This window comes from Schistocerca nitens, chromosome 1 (assembly GCF_023898315.1).
Source record: "Schistocerca nitens isolate TAMUIC-IGC-003100 chromosome 1, iqSchNite1.1, whole genome shotgun sequence".
NCBI classification, from domain to species: domain Eukaryota; kingdom Metazoa; phylum Arthropoda; class Insecta; order Orthoptera; family Acrididae; genus Schistocerca; species Schistocerca nitens.
In genome coordinates, this window is record NC_064614.1 from 505,420,160 (window position 1) to 505,446,012 (window position 25,853).

General features: G+C 40.9%; 1 protein-coding gene across 1 annotated transcript in view; it reads right to left on the bottom strand.

Moving 5' to 3' along the window:
- LOC126256905 (ATP-dependent 6-phosphofructokinase-like) overlaps positions 1 to 25,853 on the bottom strand; it is a 408,122-nt gene that overhangs the window by 235,392 nt on the left and 146,877 nt on the right. Inside the window, exons 5-6 of the mRNA XM_049955523.1 lie at positions 21,278 to 21,386; positions 20,995 to 21,183 (exon numbers count right to left, since the gene is read on the bottom strand). Of these exons, the coding sequence (XP_049811480.1) occupies positions 20,995 to 21,183; positions 21,278 to 21,386 (298 nt within the window). The remainder of the gene's footprint in view (positions 1 to 20,994; positions 21,184 to 21,277; positions 21,387 to 25,853) is intronic.

Consider the following 25,853-nt stretch of genomic DNA (forward strand, 5'->3'; position numbering starts at 1 on the left):
AAGAAATGTATGATGAAATAAAAGAAATTATTCAGATAGTGAAGGGAGATGGATGGGGCTAAGAAATGAAAGAGGAATCCGTCTGGTAGAATTTTGCACAGAGCACAACTTAATGAGCACAACTTAATGATAGCTAACACTTGGTTCAAGAATCATAAAAGAAGGTTGTAGTCATGGAAGAAGCCTGGAGATACTGACAGGTTTCAGATAGGTTACATAATGGTAAGAGAGAGATTTAGGAACCAGGTTTTAAATTGTAAGACGTTTCCAGGGGCAGATGTGGACTCTGACCACAATCTATTGGTTATGAACTGTAGATTAAAACTGAAGAAACTGCAAAAAGGTGGGAATTTAAGGAGATGAGACCTGAATAAACTGACTAAACCAGAGATTGTACAGAGCATAAGGGAACAATTGACAGGAATAGGGGAAAGAAATACAGTAGAAGAAGAATGGGTAGCTTTGAGGGATGAAGTAGTGAAGACAGCAGAGGATAAAGTAGGTACAAAGACGAGGGCTAGTAGAAATCCTTGGGTAACAAAAGAAATATTGAACTTAATTGATCAGAGGAGAAAATATAAAAATGCGGTAAATGAAGCAGGCAAAAAGGAATACAAACATCTCAAAAATGAGATCGACAGGAAGTGCAAAATGGCTAAGCAGGGATGGCTACAGGACAAATGAAAGGATGTAGAGGCTTGTCTCACCAGGGGTAAGATAGATACTGCCTACAGGAAAATTAAAAAGACCTTTGGAGAAAAGAGAACCACTTGTATGAACATCAAGAGCTCAGATGGAAACCCAGTTCTAAGCAAAGAAGGGAAAACAGAAAGGTGGAAGGAGTATGTATAGGGTATATACAAGGGCGATGTACTTGACGACAATATTATGGAAATGGAAGAGGATGTAGATGAAGATGAAATGGGAGATATGATACTGCGTGATGAGTTTGACAGAGCACTGAGAGACCTGAGTCGAAACAAGGCCCCGGGAGTAGACAACATTCCATTAGAACTACTGACAGCCTTGGGAGAGCCAGTCCTGACAAAACTCTACCATCTGGTGAGCAAGATATATGAGACAGGCGAAATACCCTCAGACTTCAAGAAGAATATAATAATTCCAATCCCAAAGAAAGCAGGTGTTGACAGATGTGAAAATTACCGAACTATCAGTTTAATAAGTCACGGCTGCAAAATACTAATACGAATTCTTTACAGATGAATGGAAAAACTAATAGAAGCCGACCTTGGAGAAGATCAGTTTGGATTCTGTAGAAATATAGGAACACGTGAGGCAATATTGACCCTACGACTTATCTTAGAAGCTAGATTAAGGAAAGGCAAACCTACGTTTCTAGCATTTGTAGACTTGGAGAAAGCTTTTGACAGTGTTGACTGGAATACTCTCTTTCAAATTCTGAAGGTGGCAGGGGTAAAATACAGGGAGCAAAAGGCTATTTACAACTTGTACAGAAACCAGAAGGCAGTTATAAGAGTCGAGGGACATGAAAGGGAAGCAGTGGTTGGGAAGGGAGTGAGACAGGGTTGTAGCCTCTCCCCGATGTTATTCAATCTGTATATTGAGCAAGCAGTGAAGGAAACAAAAGATAAATTCGGAGTAGGTATTAAAATCCATGGAGAAGAAATAAAAACTTTGAGGTTTTCCGATGACATTGTAATTGTCAGAGACAGCAAAGGACTTGGAAGAGCAGTTGAACGGAATGGATAGTGTCTTGAAAGGAGGATATAAGATGAACATCAACAAAAGTAAAACGAGGATAATGGAATGTAGTCGAATTAAGTCGGGTGATGCTGAGGGAATTAGATTAGGAAATGAGACACTTAAAGTAGTAATGGACTTTTGCTATTTGGGGAGCAAAATAACTGATGATGTTCGAAGTAGAGAGGATATAAAATGTAGACTGTCAATGGGAAGGAAACTGTTTCTGAAGAAGAGAAATTTGTTAACATCGAGTATAAATTTAAATGTCAGGAAGTCGTTTCTGAAAGTATTTGTACGGATTGTAGCCATGTATGGAAGTGAAACATGGACGATAAATAGTTTGGACAAGAAGAGAATAGAAGCTTTGAAATGTGGTGCTACAGAAGAATGCTGAAGATTAGATGGGTAGATCACATAACTAACGAGGAGGTATTGAATAGGATTGGGGAGAAGAGAAATTTGTGGCACAACTTGACTAGTAGAAGGGATCGGTTAGTAGGACATGTTCTGAGGCATCAAGGGATCACCAATTTAGTATTGGAGGGCAGCGTGGAGAGTAAAAATCGTAGAGGGAGACCAAGAGATGAATACACTAAGCAGATTCAGAAGGATTTAGGTTGTAGTAGTTATTGGGAGATGAAGCAGCTTGCACATGATAGAGGAGCATGGAGAGCTGCATCAAACCAACCTCAGGACTGAAGACCACAACAACAACAACAACCATTAACATTCATGAGTATAATCTGCATTACCATTAAAGAGAAAGATGGGCCTCAGTCTTAAGAAATATAGCACCAGGTCTAGTTTTGTGCTTAGTTTCGTGTATGTAATTAATTTACTAATTTATTTTGACCATTCCTAGTTAATATATTTTCCTGTAAATCGTTATAGGGTGAAATCAGTAATTGTTTCTGTTACTGACTTATAAATAATTATAAATCCTGTACTAATTATAAACATTTGGAAGAACGATTCTTAAAGCACTTATTTGGGTCTACTCAAAAAATATTAGCAAAGCAAGGCCTTAATAATTCCAAAATAATTACCAGGTTTGTCAAAAGTATTGTTTGTATAACTATATCCATTAATTTCATTATTTAAACAAATAATTTGGCCTAACCTTTGTGGTAGAAGAAACTGTTAAAAAGAAGGAATTTTTCAATGTATTCAGTTAAAAATACTAGGCTGCTACTGTGTACAATCCCATACAGATATGATAAGCCAGAAAACAACTATACGGTGTACAATCTTAACTGTATTATAATGGACCTGGCTTCTCCACATACAAACGTCATTGTAATCAACTTGAACCAACTTCTACATAGAGAAGACTACACAAAACAAGGGATGCATCTCAACGCAACAGGAAGGAAGCAAAACTAATGCCACTTCTGCTAGGTGCACACGGAGGGCAATATTTCAAAGGTAGCTACCTCCTCAGTAAACTGCAGACATATGATGACACCAGTTTTGGGACAGGGTATTCATATGATAAACAGAAGTGACACCTATATCCAGTCCGCTTCTCAGCAGAGAAGGAAGTCACCAGAAACTGTCAGCGCACCAACCACACATATTAACAGAAGTGAAACAATTATCCGGTCCACTTCCCAGCAAAGAAGAAAGTCTCCACGAACTGTCAGCACATCATCTACACATATAAATGTGATGTTGTCATCGCCAGGTCAAGTGGGTCAGTTAAAAGGAAATTTTCAGTCAGTGAATAAGAACATTCAAAGAGCACATGATTTAAATGTAAGTGTTCAGCCAGTGAGTGTAAGCAATCAAGCTGTAAAAGTGAGAAAAGCAAGTACACAAGACATGAGTGAAAACAAACAAGCTACTGTACATGGATCTTCTAGAGTGAGCAAAGTTCCACAGAGGAGCAGTGATTTTTTATGGATGGCACCAGGGAAATCATCTCATCATCATCTGGATCCAACATGATCAAGAAACTAGCCAGAGATGCAAGTACACAATCAACAAGTGACAGAATAATGTACAAGCACAGTGAACTAACTGATATACTGCTACAGAGGAATCCAGATCTACCCCTTTGTGAGGGTGACTCATTATTATTTGTACATATAAATATCAGGTCATTAATAAACAAAACTTATGACCTGAGTTTTTTGATAGGAGTGAACAAGAATATTATATTATGTATCAATGAACACTGGTTAAGTGAAGACCAACTGCAGTTATATGTACCCCCAGGCTTTGATTTAGTAACAGGTTATTGTAGACCAACACACAACTACGGGGGAGCCTCTATATATGTTAGTAGTGGTATAGACTTGGATTACATCGCCCTTAGTGTTAATGATTACTATATAGAAAATGTACTGGAACTAGCAGAAATGTTACTGCCCATGTTAAAACTCATAATGGTGTCGGTATACCGCACACCTGATACTGATGTTGAAGTATTTGTACAGACCTTACAGAAACTGGTACTACACCTCAATAAGTGGCCTAAATATAGGATTTTAATTTTTGGTGACATAAATATTGATATAAGGCAGAACACACCTAAACAACTTAATCTTCTGAATATGCTAAGATCACATGACCTGCACTGCATTAATGAAAACCCAACAAGACAGTCTGCCTGCCTTGATAATGTAATCACAAATGTTGAGACAAATCGGTATGAACTAGGGCTATTCAATACTCATTTTTTATCAGACCATAAAGGTATTTGGTTAAAATTGATAACAAAAGAGCCAGCATCTGTCTCCTATAAAATTAAGTACATTAGGTTTTTGAATGAAGAGGATATTGATAACTACAGAATACAAATAAAGATGACAAATTGCAATTACATTCTGCCGGAAAGTAATCATATTGAAAAAGCATTTACATTATTCATTAGTGCATTGTCAGATACATTTAAAACTTGCTGCCCTAAAGTAATGCGAAAAAATAAGGGAACTATGAGGAAACATAGTCTCACATCAGTGCATAACTGGTGCACACCTGACCTACAAAGGCTCAGAACTCTGTTAATGATTTGCTATGACAAATAAAAAAATAGTGAAGCCGAAAAAGCAAACTACATAAGTTTGAGGAACAAATACAAGGCAGAAATTAGGTTAAGCAAGTGCAAGGCAAATGACGATTATATTAATAAGTCCCAAAATAAATGCAAAGCAGCCTGGACTCATCTGGGTAGAAATAAAGATGTTAACAAAAATAATTCATGTGATGCTCGTGTCACACTGGATGATTTCGACACCTTCTTCATTAATGCTGCCAGTATGAATAACAGTCACAGGATACTACTAGAAAAACTGCACTGCTATGGTATTAGAGGCTCAGAACTATCTCTGTCAGATCGTATCTGAGTGACAGAAAACAAATTGTGCGTTTTAACAATATGAGGTCAAATGTCTTGGATATCATGCAGGGTGTACCACAAGGCTCTGTGTTTGGACCTTTACTTTTTATAATACACTCCTGGAAATGGAAAAAAGAACACATTGACACCGGTGTGTCAGACCCACCATACTTGCTCCGGACACTGCGAGAGGGCTGTACAAGCAATGATCACACGCACGGCACAGCGGACACACCAGGAACCGCGGTGTTGGCCGTCGAATGGCGCTAGCTGCGCAGCATTTGTGCACCGCCTCCGTCAGTGTCAGCCAGTTTGCCGTGGCATACGGAGCTCCATCGCAGTCTTTAACACTGGTAGCATGCCGCGACAGCGTGGACGTGAACCGTATGTGCAGTTGACGGACTTTGAGCGAGGGCGTATAGTGGGCATGCGGGAGGCCGGGTGGACGTACCACCGAATTGCTCAACACGTGGGGCGTGAGGTCTCCACAGTACATCGATGTTGTCGCCAGTGGTCGGCAGAAGGTGCACGTGCCCGTCGAGCTGGGACCGGACCGCAGCGACGCACGGATGCACGCCAAAACCATTGGATCCTACGCAGTGCCGTAGGGGACCGCACCGCCACTTCCCAGCAAATTAGGGACACTGTTGCTCCTGGGGTATCGGCGAGGACCATTCGCAACCGTCTCCATGAAGCTGGGCTACGGTCCCGCACACCGTTAGGCCATCTTCCGCTCACGCCCCAACATCGTGCAGCCCGCCTCCAGTGGTGTCGCGACAGGCGTGAATGGAGGGACGAATGGAGACGTGTCGTCTTCAGCGATGAGAGTCGCTTCTGCCTTGGTGCCAATGATGGTCGTATGTGTGTGTGGCGCCGTGCAGGTGAGCGCCACAATCAGGACTGCATACGACCGAGGCACATAGGGCCAACACCCGGCATCATGGTGTGGGGAGCGATCTCCTACACTGGCCGTACACCACTGGTGATCGTCGAGGGGACACTGAATAGTGCACGGTACATCCAAACCGTCATCGAACCCATCATTCTATCATTCCTAGACCGGCAAGGGAACTTGCTGTTCCAACAGGACAATGCACGTCCGCATGTATCCCGTGCCACCCAACGTGCTCTAGAAGGTGTAAGTCAACTACCCTGGCCAGCAAGATCTCCGGATCTGTCCCCCATTGAGCATGTTTGGGACTGGATGAAGCGTCGTCTCACGCGGTCTGCACGTCCAGCACGAACGCTGGTCCAACTGAGGCGCCAGGTGGAAATGGCATGGCAAGCCGTTCCACAGGACTACATCCAGCATCTCTATGATCGTCTCCATGGGAGAATAGCAGCCTGCATTGCTGCGAAAGGTGGATATACACTGTACTAGTGCCGACATTGTGCATGCTCTGTTGCCTGTGTCTATGTGCCTGTGGTTCTGTCAGTGTGATCATGTGATGTATCTGACCCCAGGAATGTGTCAATAAAGTTTCCCCTTCCTGGGACAATGAATTCACGGTGTTCTTATTTCAATTTCCAGGAGTGTATATGTAAATGACTTGCCCAGCACCATGTTATGTAAATCCACACTCTATGCAGATTATACAACTTTTGTTACAGCAGGGAAAGATTTAGGAAAATTAAACGAGGAAAGTGAGGCTCATCTCAGAGCAGCCATCAAGTGGTTTCAACTCAATGACTTGCATATAAATCATGATAAAACTGTAAATATTCTCTTTAGCTTGTGTGTTAAGAGTGATAAGATTGATTGTGTCTCATCTAAACTACTTGGGATCCATCTTGACTCAAAATTAACATGAAAGAGTCATACCGATTATATTTGTACTAAGTTAGCACGTGTGACATATTTGTTAGGTAAACTAAGGTCATGTGTTAGTGGTAAGTTATTACTCAATGCATACTATGCCTTTTTCCACACCCATTTAACATATGCCACTCTGTTGTGGGGAAACTCACCCGGAGCAAAACAAGTTTTCATTTGGCAAAAGAAGGCAGTCAGATGCACCCATGAAGTCAGAAATAACGAGTTTTGTAGACCATATTTCAAAAATCTAAAAATACTAACAGTTGCTGCCCTCTTTATACTAAGTTGTCTGATACACACAAAAGAAAACCAACACAGTCACAAACTACGACAATCTCTCCATCACCATGACACACGTATAAAACAGCAAATTGACATCCCAGTTGCTAGACAAAAGAAAACTCCAGATAGTTACAGGTACATGGGAGTAAAACTATTTAACATATTGCCAATAGAGGCACATAATGTGTCACTGAATGAATTTTAAAGTGTCATAATGAAATGGCTTTGAGAAAAAGCTTTTTACACAATAGAAGAGTTTAGAATGCGGACTAAATATGATCTTAAGTACCGGTACTAATATAGTTTCACTTAGATTAAACTTATACATGTAAATATAATGCAAATACCTTGTGCAGCATCAAGGACAAATTTTTTTATCTTATTAGACAATAATGATCTACAATAAATTACACCATTTCTGTTAGTTATGTAAACTGTATCTGTACCCAAATGATGACATAAATTGCATTTTTGATGCCTAAAGATGGATACTAAAATAAATAAATAAATAAATTGAATGAGTTATGTTTTAATTGTAATTTCTGTAACTTAAACATCGAACAATGTGTAGTGTCAATGTCTATTATTGTGATGATATATAAAGGACCAATTTTTGGTCCTGTCACAGTCAGTCAGTCCACGGCCAATTTTCAGATGTGAAACATGTATTGGTTAGATTAAGAACAATGCGTCAACTTAACAGTGGAATAAGTGTAACACAAGTAGGCCAGATTTTGAAACAATTAATGACAATGTCTATTTAATTTATTTGAAAAATAGTGTCACATGTACCGTATTATTCTACAAGAACTGTGAACTGTGTTGTTAGGTTTTTACTGCTCATAGATGTTCAACAGCAAACTATTGTAGCAGTATGCTGACATTGCCTGCAACCTATTAACGAGACTTATCAACATTTACCAATAGCGAACTGGCCATATAATTGTGCAATTTTGAGGGAAGGGGGTTGTGGACAGTGAAAGTAAAGAACTGTGAAACACAATTGTGCAACTGTCGGCTTCCATCATTTACAGTAGTCAGTGTTGAACTTCCACCCCCCAGTTTTCAGCCAGATGACAATGCAGTACGTCAACACCAAGGGCTATCAGCGAAGAAATAAAGCAGGCAAACATCACAGGTACAAGATAGTATCATAATCTTGTTTAGCTTCCTACCCCTGGTGGAATCTCCTTGGAACACAAACTTCTCCATTATCTTGTCTTCCCACCACCTCTCTGTTGCTACTCTGGCCCAGTCTTCTCCACTCCTTTAAATGCTTTTTTCCATTTTAAGCCACTTGTCCTTTACCATTGGACTCGGTCTCTTCCCCTTGGAACATTCCTGCTCACAACTACGATGTAAACTCATTGCACATTTAAATTCATAATTTATATCTTCTCATTAATTTTTGAGAGAGTTTTGCAAAAGATAAGGAGTTTTGGAGTAGAAAAATGATTCAATTATATTTAAACATTTGATGAATCAGAGAGCATGCAATCACAGCTGCAGCCACTTACATAATCTTCTTCCTGACACTTTACTTCTTTTGTAAGCCTTCAGATATAGTTACAATATAAGAATGCAAAAAAATTACGAACAAGATTCTCATTAAAAGTTACTTGATTATTTTGACTAATACAGTTACAATAATGATCTGCCAGCGCTTTCGTTCGGTAAGTCACATCATCTTTGTAAAACAAAGATGATGTGACTTACCAAATAAAAGTGCTGGCATGTCGACAGACACACAAACAAACACAAACATACACACAAAATTCAAGCTTTCGCAACAAACTGTTGCCTCATCAGGAAAGAGGGAAGGAGAGGGAAAGACGAAAGGATGTGGGTTTTAAGGGAGAGGGTAAGGAGTCATTCCAATCCTGGGAGCGGAAAGACTTACCTTAGGGGGAAAAATGGATGGGTATACACTCACACACACACACAAATCCATCCACACATATACAGACACAAGCAGACATATTTAAACCTAGTAACTTGACATTTTTTGTATTCTGTTCAATTGGTTTCAGGGTGAAGTAAATTTCTTCAGTTTTCAATTTGTTTATTAATAAAAGGTTGGCTCTGCACCAGTCACTGCCCATTTCCATTACTACTTTGTTGTATTCTATGACATCTTGCAGATTTTCTCCATCTGTTATTAGTGTCATATTATCAGCATGCAGTACATTGTTGCATGGCATATAATTTCAGAAGTCATTGATGTAAACAATGAACAGGAAAGGGCCAAGCACTGAGCCTTGTGGAATCCCTCTCTTTACTTTCATGGGTGTTGACTTTTGATAGTTTGTTTTGCTAATTGTACCCTATTGCTTAAGTATGATTGAAAAAATTGTAATGGTTTATCTACAATACCATAACATTCTAGTTTTTTTGTCATTATTTCATGTGTGACTGAGTTAAAGGCTTTTGTTAAATCTAACAGTGTAGCACAAGTGAGTTTCTTATTTTCATATTCTTCATATATATTACTAAGGAGGCATTCAACTGCTTTGGTTGTCGATAGTTCAGATCGAAAGCCAAACTGGTTCTTACTCAATAATTTATTACTTTCAAAATAATTGTAAATTTGGATATGTATTCAGTTTCTAATACTTTTGATATAATGGGAACTATTGATATAGGTCTATAATTATTTGACATTTTTCTGTCACCTTTCTTATAGATTGCGAGTGTAACTGTCATTTTCAGACATTCAGGGAATACTCCATCTTCTAGTATGCAATTCGTCAGATATGTTAGTGGCATTAAGATTGCAGTGGCTATGTGTTTAACAATACTGTTACTAAGTCCGTAATAGTCCTCTGTTTTTGAGTTTTTAAATTTCTTTATAGATTTGATAATGTGGCCGGAGGTGATTTTTGACCAAGAGAATTTCTTGGTTGCTGGTGCTTGTTGTTTAATAAGGGTTACAGCAGCTGAAATATTATCAGAATTGTTTTTACCAAAAGAAGAAGAAGAAGAAGAAAAAGAAGAAGAGAGCTGGCACAGTTTATAAAATACTCAGTAAGGATGTTGCAATCTATAGGCACTGTGGCTTCCTGTTTACTCATATTGATTTCACTTTTTATTATATTCCAAGCTGCTTGACAGGTATTTTTTGAGCCTGTAATATATTCATCATTTACTTTACATTTAGCTGATTTTATTTCATATTTGTACAACTTCTTAAGGGTCACATAGTGTGTCCTGGCTTCCTCATTTTTATCACTATTATTTTTTAGTATAAGTATCAGTGTCCTCATTTGCTTGAGCTCTGGAGTGTACCACTTGTAGAGTGCTGAGGTTTTTTTCTGTTGTTAGGGGTGCATCTTTTAGTGATAAGTGGACAGTGACTATCTACTGCATTTTTAATGATATATAAAAACATAGAGAAACATTCATCAAGACTTTTTACACTGTGTAGTGTATTTGGCCAATCTACCACCTTCAGTTCATGTTTCAATTGTACAATATTGCTCTCTGTTAGTGTTCTGAAAGTGACTAACTGTTTAGTTCTCTCTGGGTTCATACTGCCTATTCTGACCCATATCCCGTCATTATCAGATAACTCTAACTTAACCACATCATGCTTTAGTTGATCCTGATTTACATTACTAATTACATTGTCAAGGCATGCATCTAGTCTAGTAGGTTTATCATTTATACAGTAGCAGTTTAGTGCCTTTAGGCTGTTAACCATGCCATTTACATTTTTTCTACTTTCCCTTATATCTAAATTGAAATCACCCACAATAAAAATTTTGTGATTTTTGTGTTTAGTGAATAATTTGATTAGTGAATTTAGTTTATCTATAAGAACTTCCTCATCAGAGGCTGGTGTACGGTACACAGAAGCAATGATATTTTTTTGGGTATGCAGTACTATGGCTGCTACTTCAAATACACCTTCAATACAATGTTTGTGTAGGTCTATCAACCAATGGACCTTGCCGTTGCTGGGGAGGCTTGCGTGCCTCAACGATACAGATAGTCGTACCGTAGGTCCAACCACAACGGAGAGATAGCTGTTGAGAGGCCAGACAAACGTGTGGTTCCTGAAGAGGGGCTGCAGCCTTTTCAGTAGTTGCAGGGGCAACAGTCTGGATGATTGACTGAGCTGGCCTTGTAACACTAACCAAAATGGCCTTGCTGTTCTGGTACTGCGAACGGCTGAAAGCAAGGGGAAACTACAGCCATAATTTTTCCTGGGGGCATGCAGCTTTACCATATGATTAAATGATGATGGCGTCCTCTTGGGTAAAATATTCCGGAGGTAAAATAGTCCCCCATTCGGATCTCCACACAGCGGAGCAGCAGCGGAGGATCGCGCTCTAGTTTTAACAGAGCGTGATCCACTGCTAAAAAGGTAGGAAGTGCGGCCAACGCCCATCCGGTCGGGTGCTGATTGGCTGCAGCGCGTTCTTATCAGTATGCACATCCGCTGGGGACCCAGACTCAGTGCTGAGGCAGCTGCATGCTCATTCGACTCCAGGCAGCCGCATTGTCCAGACAGCCATGCCTTACCGACGCAGAAGATATCGAAGATCAAGACTTCCAGTTTACAAGAATGTAGATACATTTGATATGAAGCCCAAGCAAACTGAACAACAGCAATTACTTGGAGGATCTATAACTTTTGTAGGATGTAAGATAAATTTCTCTTGCACGACTACAGAGGTTGTTAGTGGTAATTCTTGGCTTACAATTGCTGTACTACGAGGAGGTGATTCACCACTTGGAGGACTTGAGAGCTACATTGGTGTTATTCCAGACAAGAGTTATGGTACTTGTGTAGTAACAACAGACAAACCATCCTCTTTGTATACAAAGAACAGAAGGAAGATTAACGCGAATAAGAGACTTACCGATGCAGAAGATATCAAAGATCAAGACTTCCAGTTTACAAGAATGTAGATACATTGAGCACACTCTAAACCTAAAGTATACAGACAAAATCAATGGTTCTTCCCTTACTGCAAACTTGACCTACCTATGATTATGACTGAATTCTTCTTGGTTATTTACAAAATGAAAAATCAGAACTGGCCCTGTATTGGAGCCATATGATATGCCCTATTTATTACTGCACTTTTCTAAGTAGTTCAACTTTATGATGATGTTTCCTTCTTACTTTCTCTTCAAGTTGTTAGTAAGATACCATCTAGCCATGGGTTATGTCTGTAGTCTGTAACATCCCAGTTTACTGAGCAACATACTGTGGCTGATGAAATCAAATGCATCTTGATAAAAAACAACCAAGAATTATTTGTAGTCAACTGTTTTCAACATGTGAACAATACAAGAAACTGAGAAAATTTCATATTTCCCTCTTAGATATTTAAATTCTATTTAAATTCTATTCACAGTCTGCTCAGCACATCAATGTGAAGATGTATAACAAATGAAAAAGCAGAAAATTACACACCATTGAATTAGTATCAATAAAAAGGTGATTATGCCCCATTTTTGTGCATAAATGCTGTTGTTCACTGAATGAATATTTAAGTAATGATAACATTATATTCAGACAATAAAATGGACTCTTGTGCTGGTAGCTGTTACTTAGACATTAATTTGACATTTTAGATACTGTGCAGTGACCATATTATTTACATTTTAAAATACTGTAATTTATCACATATAACAATTTATTGTCTTTACATGGTGAGAATCCCTTTATTCATGAGATATACATGCAAGGAAGCAATATACCAGTTAGGTGAAGAGAAACTGAAATCACTTTGAAATTTACCACAGCTCATCAAAATGTTTGAAATCAATTGAAAAATTTCACACACAGAGACTAAAGATCAGTAAATATATATTCAAATTAAAAATCCTTTTAATATAACAAATGTTTAAAATGGGCTAAATAGTACAATATGGTTTATGCTACCGCCATTCAGATTCCTTATCCCATACAGACAGTCCTGAAAATTTATGCTTGTGAATTTGTAATACCTATGTGTCAACATTCACAGAAGTAGTTAAATATCGACTGTCACCAGCTACAAAGGTTTGATTTCTCTTTGCGATGTTCTTTGGAGCGTCAAGCAGAGACCCACGTCTTGGGGCCCTTTTCTTTGTTTTTGTGCTGTATACATTGTGCCATCAAGTACATAACCTAGAGAACCATCCAAGTGACTCTGGTTTTGTGATGCCATACTTCCCTCACATTACACCGAAATATGAATCCCACCAGAGGAACAACCCCTTCGCATCTCCTACATCTACAGCAGTGCAACGAAACATTAATTACAGTGTGCAAACAGACAGCATTAATTCCGTAGATGGACCTACTTCTGTCCTGTATACACTTCAACAGTATCCTTCCACGAACGTGGCACAGCAACAAGTTGCACAGTTCACGAACGCCTCTGTCGACTTGTCAGGCATTTACTCTAATAATGCAAGTGCTACAATACCTTCGCCAGTGAACGTACCTCAGGACTTTTTCGTACCAATTCATGGCACCTCTTTTTATACACGCCATGTGAACATTGTAAACAATGCACTGTGGTCCTGTAGTGCTGCGCAGCTCCAGTCGAGCACAGTGAACAATTCCGCCAGAGGACCAAGTAACGTCAATTGTGAATGCTGGCCTAATGCTCAGCCATGTACCACAACACATGATGTGCCAGCCCCGTTAGTTGACTGCTTCATTGCGCTGAGCTACCCTATCACCCAATCGCCCGTTCTTACAGTGCCACCAAGCACACCGGCCTCACGTGGGACCCGACATCCACGCCCACACCTAACCTTTGGCCACTTCCAAACCTCCTCCACCAAGAGGCTACCGAAACAACCAGTGTTCACACTAGAGCACCCTGAATTCTGGTTCGCTCTCGCAGAGAACAAACTTTTCTATATTATTTGCTCAATGATGATTCAAGATTCATCTGTCTGCTGACCAACCTCCCCGACCATGTAGACCTGATCCCTGATTTAGTAAGTGCACCCCCACGGGTAGACAAATACACAAATGCCAAAAAGATAATATTGGAACGCGTCACCCAGACGTCAACAGGAAAGGTTCAGAACCTCATCTACGAGGAGCATCTCGGTGACAAAACTCTGTCACAGCTGTGGCAACACTTACGACTCCTCGCCAATGAACGGGCCCTGCCCAATGACACCCTCATGTCGATATGGATCAGGAAACTGCCTCTCTCCATCCAAACTGCCATCACCAGCCACGAAGATCAGTCAACTGAAGAACGCATCTGCGCTGCTGACCGAGCACACTCCGCTCTCCAGCGCGAACTTCATGCCCAGCAAACCCCCTGTGCTACAGCCTTCCCCCCCCCCCCCCCAAGCAGCAGGCTGCAGATGACACCACAACTTAGATGCCGGGCACAACTCACTGGGCCAGCCGAACCAGCTACAAGTCGCACAAACAGCAGCGACTACACCACCTCCGCCCCTTACCCCTAGTCTTGACACTTCCAATGATCCAGAGTCCCAAGAGCAACCACAACACTACCCACCACACAGGTCGGTCGACGCGCTGCCACCTGCAACGAAAAAGTCAGGTGCCGGCTGTCCCTCTACTCAGTAGAGGAGCCACTCCCTAAGTGCACTCAACACGGGTGCAGATGTGTCTTTGCTACCACTGTCGATGAAACCAGCAAACATACAAGAGGTCATCGATACGTGTCTAAAGTGAGTAGGTTCGACGTCATTTTCCATACACCTTTCCCCGAAGTGCGTGCGTAAGTGGACTTTTCTGGTGGTAGACATTCCAGAACCGAATTTGGCCAATGACTTCCTTAAACACCATGTACTTTCGCTTAACATAGGGTGTGATACTGTTTTTCATGAACCCTCAGGCGAACATTTCCAGTGCGCCACTGAGAGTGTGTGTGATAACGACTTGAGTTCGTACTCCCACCTAATAAGTTTGTGTGACTCGCTCTCAACCACTTTACAACAAACTAGTGACAAACTGTTCGCCAAGACAGACGAGAGGACACTTTTACAACAGGAACAGCACGAGATCAAACGTCGCATGGAAAAGGTTACGCTCGAGCTTACGGCCGCCAGACACCACATCGAGATGCTACAGCAACGCAACACAGAGCACGATACTAAGGTTAGTACCAGTGCCTCGATTCAGTGCGCAAACAGTGATTCTCCACCCACACACAGTGCTAATCTTCCCTCAGCAGACTCCGCACAACTGCAACACACAGACACGGATATTTGTAAACATTCAGGCGTTACCATGACAACCACGTGCAGAAACAGTGACGTCTCGCGCACGGCAGTTGTCACGTTGCCACTAGCACCAGTTTCCAACACCGTGGTTGAGGCTCGTACTCCTTCACCACCAGTGACGCCTCCTGTGCTAGACCCGCTAACTAAAGACAAGGCCGCCACTACACGCAAGCTTAATGCACTTTTTTCGCTGACTCTGGAAGCGTTTGTCACCCCTGCGCGCAGACATCTTCCCTAGAAATTCGTAGATAAGAAAGACGGTAGTAAGAGAATGTGCAGAGACTACAGACTACTCAATGCCCACACTATTCTTTACCCTGTACCCAACATAGCCGATTTTACACACGCGCTGTCCGGCTGTAGTTATTTTCCGGGCATCAACTGCAAACATGTGTATCATCGGATACGTATGGTACACGAAGACGTTGAAAAGACGGCTATTACCACATCTTTTGGCCTCTTTGCAGACCGTTACATGCCTTTCGGTCTTCATAACGCAGCCCAGACTTGGCAGCGATTCATAAATGAGGTTCTCTTTCACCTCTATTTCTGTTTTCCTACTTAGATGACATCCTCGTATTCAGCCCTTCACTAGAGGACAACAAGAGCCATGTACAAGCTGTACTCGACACCTTGCAGGCAGCAGGTATCGAAACCAACAATAAGAAGCTGCAGCTACACGGACCTCCGTCGACTTCCTAGGGTTCGTGGTGTCATCAGCGGGAATAACCCCCCCCCCCTCCCCCCGCCTGCTAAAGTGCAACCAGTGTTAGAGATGCAACATCCAACTACTTACAAGGAATTTCGCCGTTTCTTAGGAACAATAAACTATTACAGGAAGCACCTACCTGCTGTGGCAGAAGTCCAGGCTCCACTTACGGACGCGCTCGCAGGACGGTTAACTTCAGGCACATGACCCGTCCCTCGGACTAAAGAAATGAACTCCGCTTTCAAGAAATTAAAAAAACTTTTGGCCTCAGCGTTTACCATAGCACACCCTCACCTGGAGGCAGAAATATTCATAACTACAGACGCTAGCGAAAACACAGTAGGCGCTGTCCTGAGCCAAACGGCCTGCGAATCTACCTCCCCACTGAGTTTCTTCTCGAAGAAATTTAACAACGCACAGAAGAAGTACTCCGCCTTCAATCGCGAACTATTAGCAATCTACTAGGCAATCAAACATTTTTGTCCAGAGATCGAGGGCCGAGGACTATGTACTCATGGACCACAAACCCTTAGCCACTGCCATACAGAACCCCCCAAAAGTCCCACCTCCATGGCTTTTTTCATATTTCAACTTCATATCACAGTTTACCACTGATGTGCGGTATATCAAGTGCGCCGACAACGTTGTCGCAGACTTCCTATCGCAAGTGGACACGGTGACGTCACTTTTCGGTATACTGAACCTCGCTATCTTGCAAGCAGCGGATGAGGAACTCTTGACACTGATTTCCGACCAAAACCCGTCAATCAAACCAGTACGCAGTACTTAGCTGGGCATAGTTGGCGAGATTTGGTACGACGAATCCACCGGGACCCTACGACCATTCTCCCCGCGCACCTTACAGCGCGAAGTGTTTCTCAAGCTCCACAATTTAGCACACCCTGACATCCACGCATCCACAAGACTCATGACGGAACATTTTGTTTGGCACAACATGAAGCATAACTGCCAAGAGTGGGCCCATAGCTGTACACCATGTCAACAGAACAAAATATCACGCCACACCATACCCCCACTGCATAGTTTCCCTACACCCACAAGCCGGTTTCAACATGTCCACATAGACTTAGTGGGGCCCCTACCCCCCCCCCCCCTTTCCCTCGCCAAGTGCTACAGGTACATCCTCTCAGGACGACACGGTGGGTGGAAGCAGCGCCCCTGCCGAACATTATCGCAGAGACTGTAGCACGAGAATTCTTCTCCGTGTGGATCGCTCGTTTTGGTTCCCCCGCCACCGTCACCACTGACCAAGGTCACCAGTTCGAGTCCACATTGTTCAACTTGCTCTGCGCTGTTTGCGGCGTTGCCCATGTTCACACCACAGCCTACCACCCCCAATCCAATGGATTAGTTGAGCGCTAAAGACTGCGATACGATGCCATGGAAATCTATGGACAGAGACACTGCCATTCGTACTGCTTGGCCTCCGCGCCACCTTCATGGAAGACTTGAAGGGTACCACTGCAGAGTTCATGTACGGACAGACACTCATCTTACCTGGTGAACTGGTCAATCCCTCACCTGAACCCATCCTCTCCGAACTAACACCTTACTCGAATGCGTCAAACTGCATTGCTCTAAACTCCAACACCCTCCCCCCCCCTCCAGCCTCCAGCCATACTCTCCTGCACACATACATCCTGCGAACATTGGAAACACGTAATGCTCCGCGACGCCACAGTGCGGACTCCCCTAAAGCCTCCCTATACTGGCCCACACAAAATTATTAAACGCACAGAGCACACGTTAGACATCAAGGTCAAAGACAACCCAGTCACTGTATCACTTCACCAGGTAAAACCAGCATACGTGGAGCCAATGTCCCCGCCCCCTCCTGTTGAGGACGCAAATTCCTCTAATCACTTTCACAGCTCACAATCGAGCTCCCTTATTTCGCCCCCAGCCACTCCCACTTCTAGGCCCCCTGCAACTTGCAGCACTCCCGGCTCACCCTTTCGAGGTTTCTCGCCCCGACATTCACTGTCCAATTCATCCCGAGCCGAGTCCAGTGACACCAACAGCTCCCCGTCAAGCTCTTTACCCCCATCTCAGACCTCTCCCCCATGCCGGGAACATCAAGGAACTCCCAACCAAGCACATATTATCCCCACACTCCTGTGCCCCCCTCACCGGCTCAGCACAAACCACTGATCCCTCCCGGCTCCCCATTCCGAGGTTTCTTAGCACCCCTACCCAGAACTGACCAGGGCCTTCCACCGGAGACCCGCATGATTGAACTGCAGGTGGACATTTCCCCGGAGGACATCATGAACCTCTCTATCACCATCCGAAGTGATTCTGCTTACATACTGTTGGTAAAACCGAGTGTGCCGCCCCCTACTTCCACACCAGCCACGTCAGTAGTGCAATGATTCCCACTCCTGCCCTCCACTTCTGTCAATGCTATCAGAGCATTTGTGTGCCCTAACGGGTTTGTGTTCTTGCATGTGCCATGTGTGTCACAGATCTCCTCACCACACCCACACTCCAGGGCCGGCCGACGCCTTCGCCACCCTCAGAGATTCAATGACTAAGCCACCCAGTGGCCCCCCCTCGAGCTGCAAGCACAGCCATCGCCACCGATCCCAGGCGACGTCAAGGAGTTACCAATCACGCATCTGCCTGTCGGCCCACTGCCTCCCCCCTACCGATGAGTACTCCATAGTGCAAGGCGGGAAGGGGGGGGGGGGGGGGGCTATGTGGCAACATTCACAGAAGTAGTTAAACATCAACCGTCACCAGCTATGAAGGTTTGATTTCTCTTTGCCATGTTCTTTGGAGCGTCACACCCACGTCTTGGCGCCCTTTTTTTTGTTTTTGTGCTGTATACATTGTGCCATCAAGTACAATAAATCAGTGTTTTTAGTAATGGTTTTATTATTCGGTATTTTAGTACCTACTTATACCCCATACCTACAAGTTTTAAAGGAAAAATGTGATCTGCATGAACTAGACAATATTTGGAATATAGGGAATAGCTGTTGTTGACAAAAATCAGTTGATATTTGTAACCTAAGTGAACTATACATGCATCAACTATTTATTGCATACTCTCATGTTCTTCATTTTAAATTTTACAAGTATTGTCATAGCTACTAAACATTCACAAGCACAATTTTTCAGGACTATCTATATAGGGTTATGAATCTGTATTGGACTAGGATAAATTATTTTATATTTTTTACACCATTTTAAAAGCATGTTATATTAATTTTTTTAAATTCAAATATTGTTTTCTATTAGGTTTATTAGACTTTTACATTAACTTTATTCATTATTTTTGAGAAAGAAGGTAGCAGTGACGGTGGCCTTTAACAAAGTTATCTGTTTAAAAAATATCTGATAAGGTTTTTAATTTTGCTGTATTTAATTTTTCTGAGAAACCACAGCTAATATTTTGCTAAATCAAATATATACCTGAGTATGCAAAATATCTAATAGCAGGCAGTAAAATCCCATATGCTATTTGATGCAATGATAACGTATCAAACAAATGGTATATGAATCTTGCATCTAACTTATTATTATAACATGAATACTTTTATCTGATATATGACTCCACAGTAGAAACTTTAACAACATACGAGGTCTGTTGAAAAAGCTCCAGGACATTCGTACTTTTGTACCAATGGTGTGTTGGAACGAAATGCAGTTGGCGTCCCTACACACACCTGTGTTTAATGTGTAACTGCTGCAAGTTTCATTCTTGTATGTCTGTTAGTTAATGCTCAGTGCTGTATTGAGGATAACATTGTGTCGCATAGTTTGTGAATTTCTAGGTGACAGAGTTAGAGGAGCAACGTGTCTGCATTAATTTTGCATGAAACACAAGAAAACGTTTACAGAGCCACACCAAATGATGCAGGCAGCCTATGGTGATGAGTGCTTATGCTGTACGGTACTCAGGGTTATGAATGGTTCACACGGCTTAAAAATGTCCAGACAGAAGTTAAAGATGACCCTCATTGAGAACGCGTGTCAACATCTACTGACAACATACGTGTCAGGAATATCAACAAAATTGTGCATGCTAATCAAAGACTGACTGTCCAAGAGATTACAGAACAATTTAACATTTCAGCTGATTAACATCATAAAATCCTGACACAGCATCTTGGAATGCACCATGTTGCCACCAAGTTAGTACCACGGCTCCTGAGTCAAGGCCAGGAAGAACTTTACCTCAAAATCTGTTCGTTAAGCAAATCATAACTGGTGATGGGACACGGGTCTATGGTTATGACATTGAGACCAAGGTTCAGTCTTTACAAAGGGTTGAGAAAGGTTCCCCAAGGCCAAAACCACCTCGTCAAGTCAGGTCAAATTTCAAAGCTATGCTGATAGTTTTCTTTGACTTTGAAAGATTAGTTCATCATGGATTCGTCCTGTAGGGTACTCTCCAGACTTGGCCCCCGCAGACATTTTTTTTTTATTTTCAAAGATGAAATCACGATGAGAAGACTAATATTTGCAATGATAAATGAAAGAAAAGAAAATGCACAGATGGCGCTTCATGGAATCCAGCAACAGGCATTTCAAGACTGCTTCCAGAAGTGGAAATAGCACTGTGAACATTGTATCAATTGTGGAGGAGAGTACTTTGAAGGAGACCATGCACAACAAGTAAAAGTTACGCACAGAAAAATTTTGTGGACTAAGTTCTGGAATTTTTTGAACAGACCTCGTATGTAGCTAGACATGACTGAACAAGTAAATGTTGACTAATACTAGAGATAAAGGAAAATTTGTTTGTCTTTACATTGAACAACTATGACATTTTAAACATCCCGAAAATGAAGAATTTGTGGAATTATGAAATAAGTATTAGGCATAACAGGACAAGGATAGCAGTGTTCCCCATATCAGAATTTCCCATTTACTCACTAGGACTCTGTCAAATGCAGATGCATTTCCACCTCTCTGTACATGTCCAAGCACAGTGACTCGTGTATCTTGATGCAAGTTTTCCTCAAGAACATCTTTCACTTTATCAGCTGTTATTGGTTCACCATCACGATCTACTGCTCCTTCAGCAACAATTATAATATTCAGTCTCTGTCCAGATGCTCGTTCCTGTCATGGAAAAGTGAAAACGAAAATAATAATTATCTCTTATTATGTGAAATATTTGTTTCAATAATGGCAGCATTATCAATATCCCAAATACCAGTGACAGTTTCTTGCAGAGTGTTTGAGGCCAGTCAGTTGGTTGTGGATCTTCAGGCACAAAAACGAGGTCAGCTTCTGATGCCATTGCAGTTACAATTGCCAGATATCTGCACAAAAAAGAATATCTTAAACGTCAGATTTTACTTAACTGCAATTCTTTAATGCTTATCAATAGAAAGAAGAAACATAATACATGAAATCCATCTCATACCATTAAAGACTCAAAAAAACTTGTTATAGAACCATTGAATAACAAGTCTTTTTTAGTTTTCTCGTTTATTTATTTTTTTTTTTTTAATTACGTGACATAACACTTCATAACAGCAAACATTATTATAAAAGTGTGGTTGGTATGGAACACAGATTGGATTGCTGGCCATCTCTCTAACACTTTCAATAGAATTTAAGACAAGCAACCAAAGCTGAGGCTCCACCATGAAGATACACATAATTTAAATAAACAGAAAAAAACACAATATTTCTTGAACAGTGAAAAATTCAGACAGTTTTTCAGCTATATGGTTTCTTTCTCTTTCCATAAATGAAAAGAAGGAATTTCTTTAACCATTGTTTTAGTTTCCTAAAGTGACTGTGTCTGCCAGCAAAGCATTACATAACAACATTTCCACGGCAGACATTGTGCAGCATTCAATAAGTGGTTGGGGTAAATGACCAGTTTGTCTCTGGTTTACAAGTCATAAGTCAAGATAAGTTTTCAGAAAGTAAGAACTTCTCTCATCTTCTCAAAATGAATTCAGAGCTACAATTGTAATAACATACTTCTATAACTAGGTCATATTCATGTTAAAAATGAGATGATATTTGCAACAGTTTAGCTCAATAAAGTCAAAGTATCTATACACAAAGCCAATATTTGAAATAGGTATGCATGGAAAAAAGTATTCATACACCATTGTTCACATAGAATAATTTTATTATTAGAGCTAAAGATTAGAAGCAGACATGTTATTTGGTATTCTAACAGTATGGAGTTACCTTCTTAACCTGTGCATGTAACAGGACTAAAAAAATTACTGCTCTGCAATAAGTAAATAAAAATTCTGTACCAACTGGCTTCAAACAGTGGGGAAAAAATATTCAAACATACAAAGAAAATTACATTAAATTGATTATGATATGCGAAATATCCGCACACATGAAGGCAGATAACATTGTTGCATATACAAATACGAGGGTGGTTTGAAAAGTTCTCGGTAGGAATAGAAAAAAAGTACTCACATCACTGAAACTTTCTTTATTTTTTGATGTAGGCCTAGTCTCCTTGTAGATTAATGCACTTGGTCCAATGATGTTCCAGTGCCTTGATCCCATCTCAAAAATGAGTTTCCTCCAGGCCTGCAAAATTGTTGTCAACTCTGGCTATCAATTCTTGGTTTGAAGTGAATCTTCGTCCATCAAGAAAAATTTTCTGTTTTGGGAAGAGATGGAAGTCTGACAGAGCCGCATCGAGTGAATAAGGTGGGTGTGGCAACAATTCATACCTTAGTTTGTGTAATTTTGCCATGTCCATTCTCATGCGTTTCTGATCATGAGTCTTGACTCCCTTCTTACAGATAAGTTTTACATTTCTAATTATTCAGTTAAAATGTGACATACCCTTTCAGATGACATCTGGCAAGTGTGAGCAATTTCACGCACTTTCAATCAGCGATCATCCATGACCATTTTGTGCACTTTGCAATTATTTCTGGAGTAGTGACGCATCTTGGCTGACCACTGTGCAGATCTAAGCTCTCCCAACCAAATTTAAAGTCATTTGTCCACTTGGCAACAGTTGAATATGAAGGAGCAGAGTCCCCCAGAGTATTCTGAAAATCAGCATGAATGTCCTTTGCTTTCATACCTTTCTTTATGAAGTACTTAATCACTGCTCAAATCCTGATTTTTTCCGTCTTCCCAAATCACTATGCGGGAACAATAACAGAGCCACGTCACCGCCACAGCTCTCTTCCAAGAGCACTAACGTGGCATGTGTTTACAGGCAACTGTCCAATTAATATCATGTGAACAACTCGCTGCGCTAGTGCTGACTTCTCATGGTGATTCCAAGAACTTTTCAACCACTCTTGCATTATAAAATTTGCATTACACAACTAGCAGTTTCTTATTTTCTTTCTTCTTCAAGTTAGTATGTTTGTTACTCCTTCACACTGAGGCATCTGGGCATATTTGGATGAAGTTAAGAATGGAGATAGCATACATCCTGAACACAAAGGCTACCTCTTATTACAAAAAAAAAATCACTGTTTCCATTGGATGATCAACATGATTAATGTTCCCATGGGATGCATAACATAACTAAAACATAATCAATGAAAGTTAAATTGTAAATGAATGCATCAAGTATAGCATAGTTTTAACTGCTTTGACAAATGACATAGGTATGAACATGAATCTGGGACAGCAGAAATAGTCTTGTAGGGTAAAATCATCATTAAAATTTTTAGAAATGTAGCATTTTTTTGGTTAGATTTGAGTGATTCATAGTTTCTTTGGTGGTTTTATTGGTTTGTAGGATACTGATAGTTTCTTTCCTGGTTAGGTTTGTTATTACTTTCCTTCACTTAACTGGCATTTGTTTTGGATTACCAACTGTGTCATCCATTTGGCTGTATTGTTTTAATACAGTTAATTATTAGATTAGGTTGTTTAGATTGGATATCTTACACGATCAGCTCCTCACATGAGGTATCACTGTTTAAATTTCTAATGACTGGCAGGCTCAAGTCATATCTTCCACAGAGTTCACAACCAGTTCAAGCTATGAAGACAGCTATGTAGCAAGAATGATAAATTTGTGTTGAACAGTAGAGAATTGAGCAGGTGGAGCATCAGGCAAGTGCTCAAACTGCTGAAACATCGATGTCAGAAGAACGCTGAATACATTGCAGCTTGGTGTGCAGCTGAGACACCAGAGCAGTCATATATTCCATGACAGCATACAGCAGAATGCATGGCCTTTCAGTGAGCCAAAGATATGACTTCTTGATATCAGGAGAATGCAGTATGCATAGCTTCTGCACATGCTTCTGAGACTGTCAATGAGGCAGACACATGCCAACTTACTGTTGCTCAAAAACAAGGTGAATGTTGGAAAATATTTGCAATGAATACCTGATGATTTTAAAAACAAATTTGCTTCCAACTATGATCCAACTTTAAATACACTAATTATAGTCTCATCAAAATTGACCATATGAACAAGGTATGTAGTTTTTGTGGGGCACTGAAATGGAAGGAGGAAATGGTGTTGATCTGCGGGTTAGGTATCCATGCCCACAGTAGGACATGTGCCACAATGGACTGCATTTATGTGTGAAAGAGGGGTTTCGAGTGACGTTTGAATAGTATGCACACTGTGATGGGGAGGCTGGACAAGGTGTAGGCCAGGTTTGTGTTGTTTGCTGCTTGTCTGCAGCCAGTCTGTGTGCTAATTTGTGTCAGTCCTGTTTCTACACTGACTGCTGCTGTCCACCATCTGGGCCATGCGTTTCTATCAAAGTTGAATACATGAATGTAACATTAGCTCAGCTACTGAACAAACAATGGCAGATAACTACTGTTCGCATTTGTGCTCATACACAGTAAACGGTTAACCATACAAAGAAGGATGATATGTCATATGGAAGAGGGGAACACAGTATTCTGCCAGTGTGCAATATAACTTGTAATCTTTGTATATAAAAAGATGCAGCATTGGAAAGTTCTCCAGTAAGTGCTAATCTGCAAAAGCACAATGATTTCTTTACTAAATAATGCAAAATGGAGATGGGACAATTGATTTGTAGCTTACACCCAAGCACTTTGACTGGTGGATTAAAGATATGTAAATTCTGAGTAATGCCATGAAATGAGCAATAAAATTCAATTCCAGAAGTGCTGCAAATTAATAGCTATAATAATATTTAATAGCACAAGGAAAAAGAACTTTTTTTTAGCACTGCAACAAAGTTTCCAATTATTCAGCTTTAATTATTGGATCGGCTATTAAATGTACAATCTATATTTTTCAGTGCGCAGCTAATGGTGCAGTTAAATCATTCATAAGTAATCTGTATCAAAAGATATAAGTGAGGCTGGTGAAACTACAAGCCTCATTAAGTAATGTGTATGGGAATTTCGCTGAGGTGGTCGTCCGAGGCTATATAAGGGTGACAGTAGATAGACAGTTTCATAGGACCTGATAAGGGCAGAAGAGAAAAGTTCTACAGGCAGTCCAGTAGCTGGGCTTAGAAAACTCAGGGCCCCATACAACATCTGCCTATTTTCTGCCAGGTGACTGTCTGGGTTACTGACTCTTGTTTTTGAACACTTAAGTTGCACTCTACCTCAGTTTTACCTGTGAGGCAAATTCGCACTTAGACTTTTGTGTTGTGTGTTGGTTTGACTTTAATTAGATGTGAGGTAGTCTGTAGTTTATTTTCCCTTAATGGTTAGCAATGAACATAGTTAATGTTTTCCACCAGTTTTCAGTTTATTAAATTTTATATAGTGAGCTTATCTGCTGCTATACTGGGGACTCGAGTCTCTTTTCATCACTTACTGAAATAGTT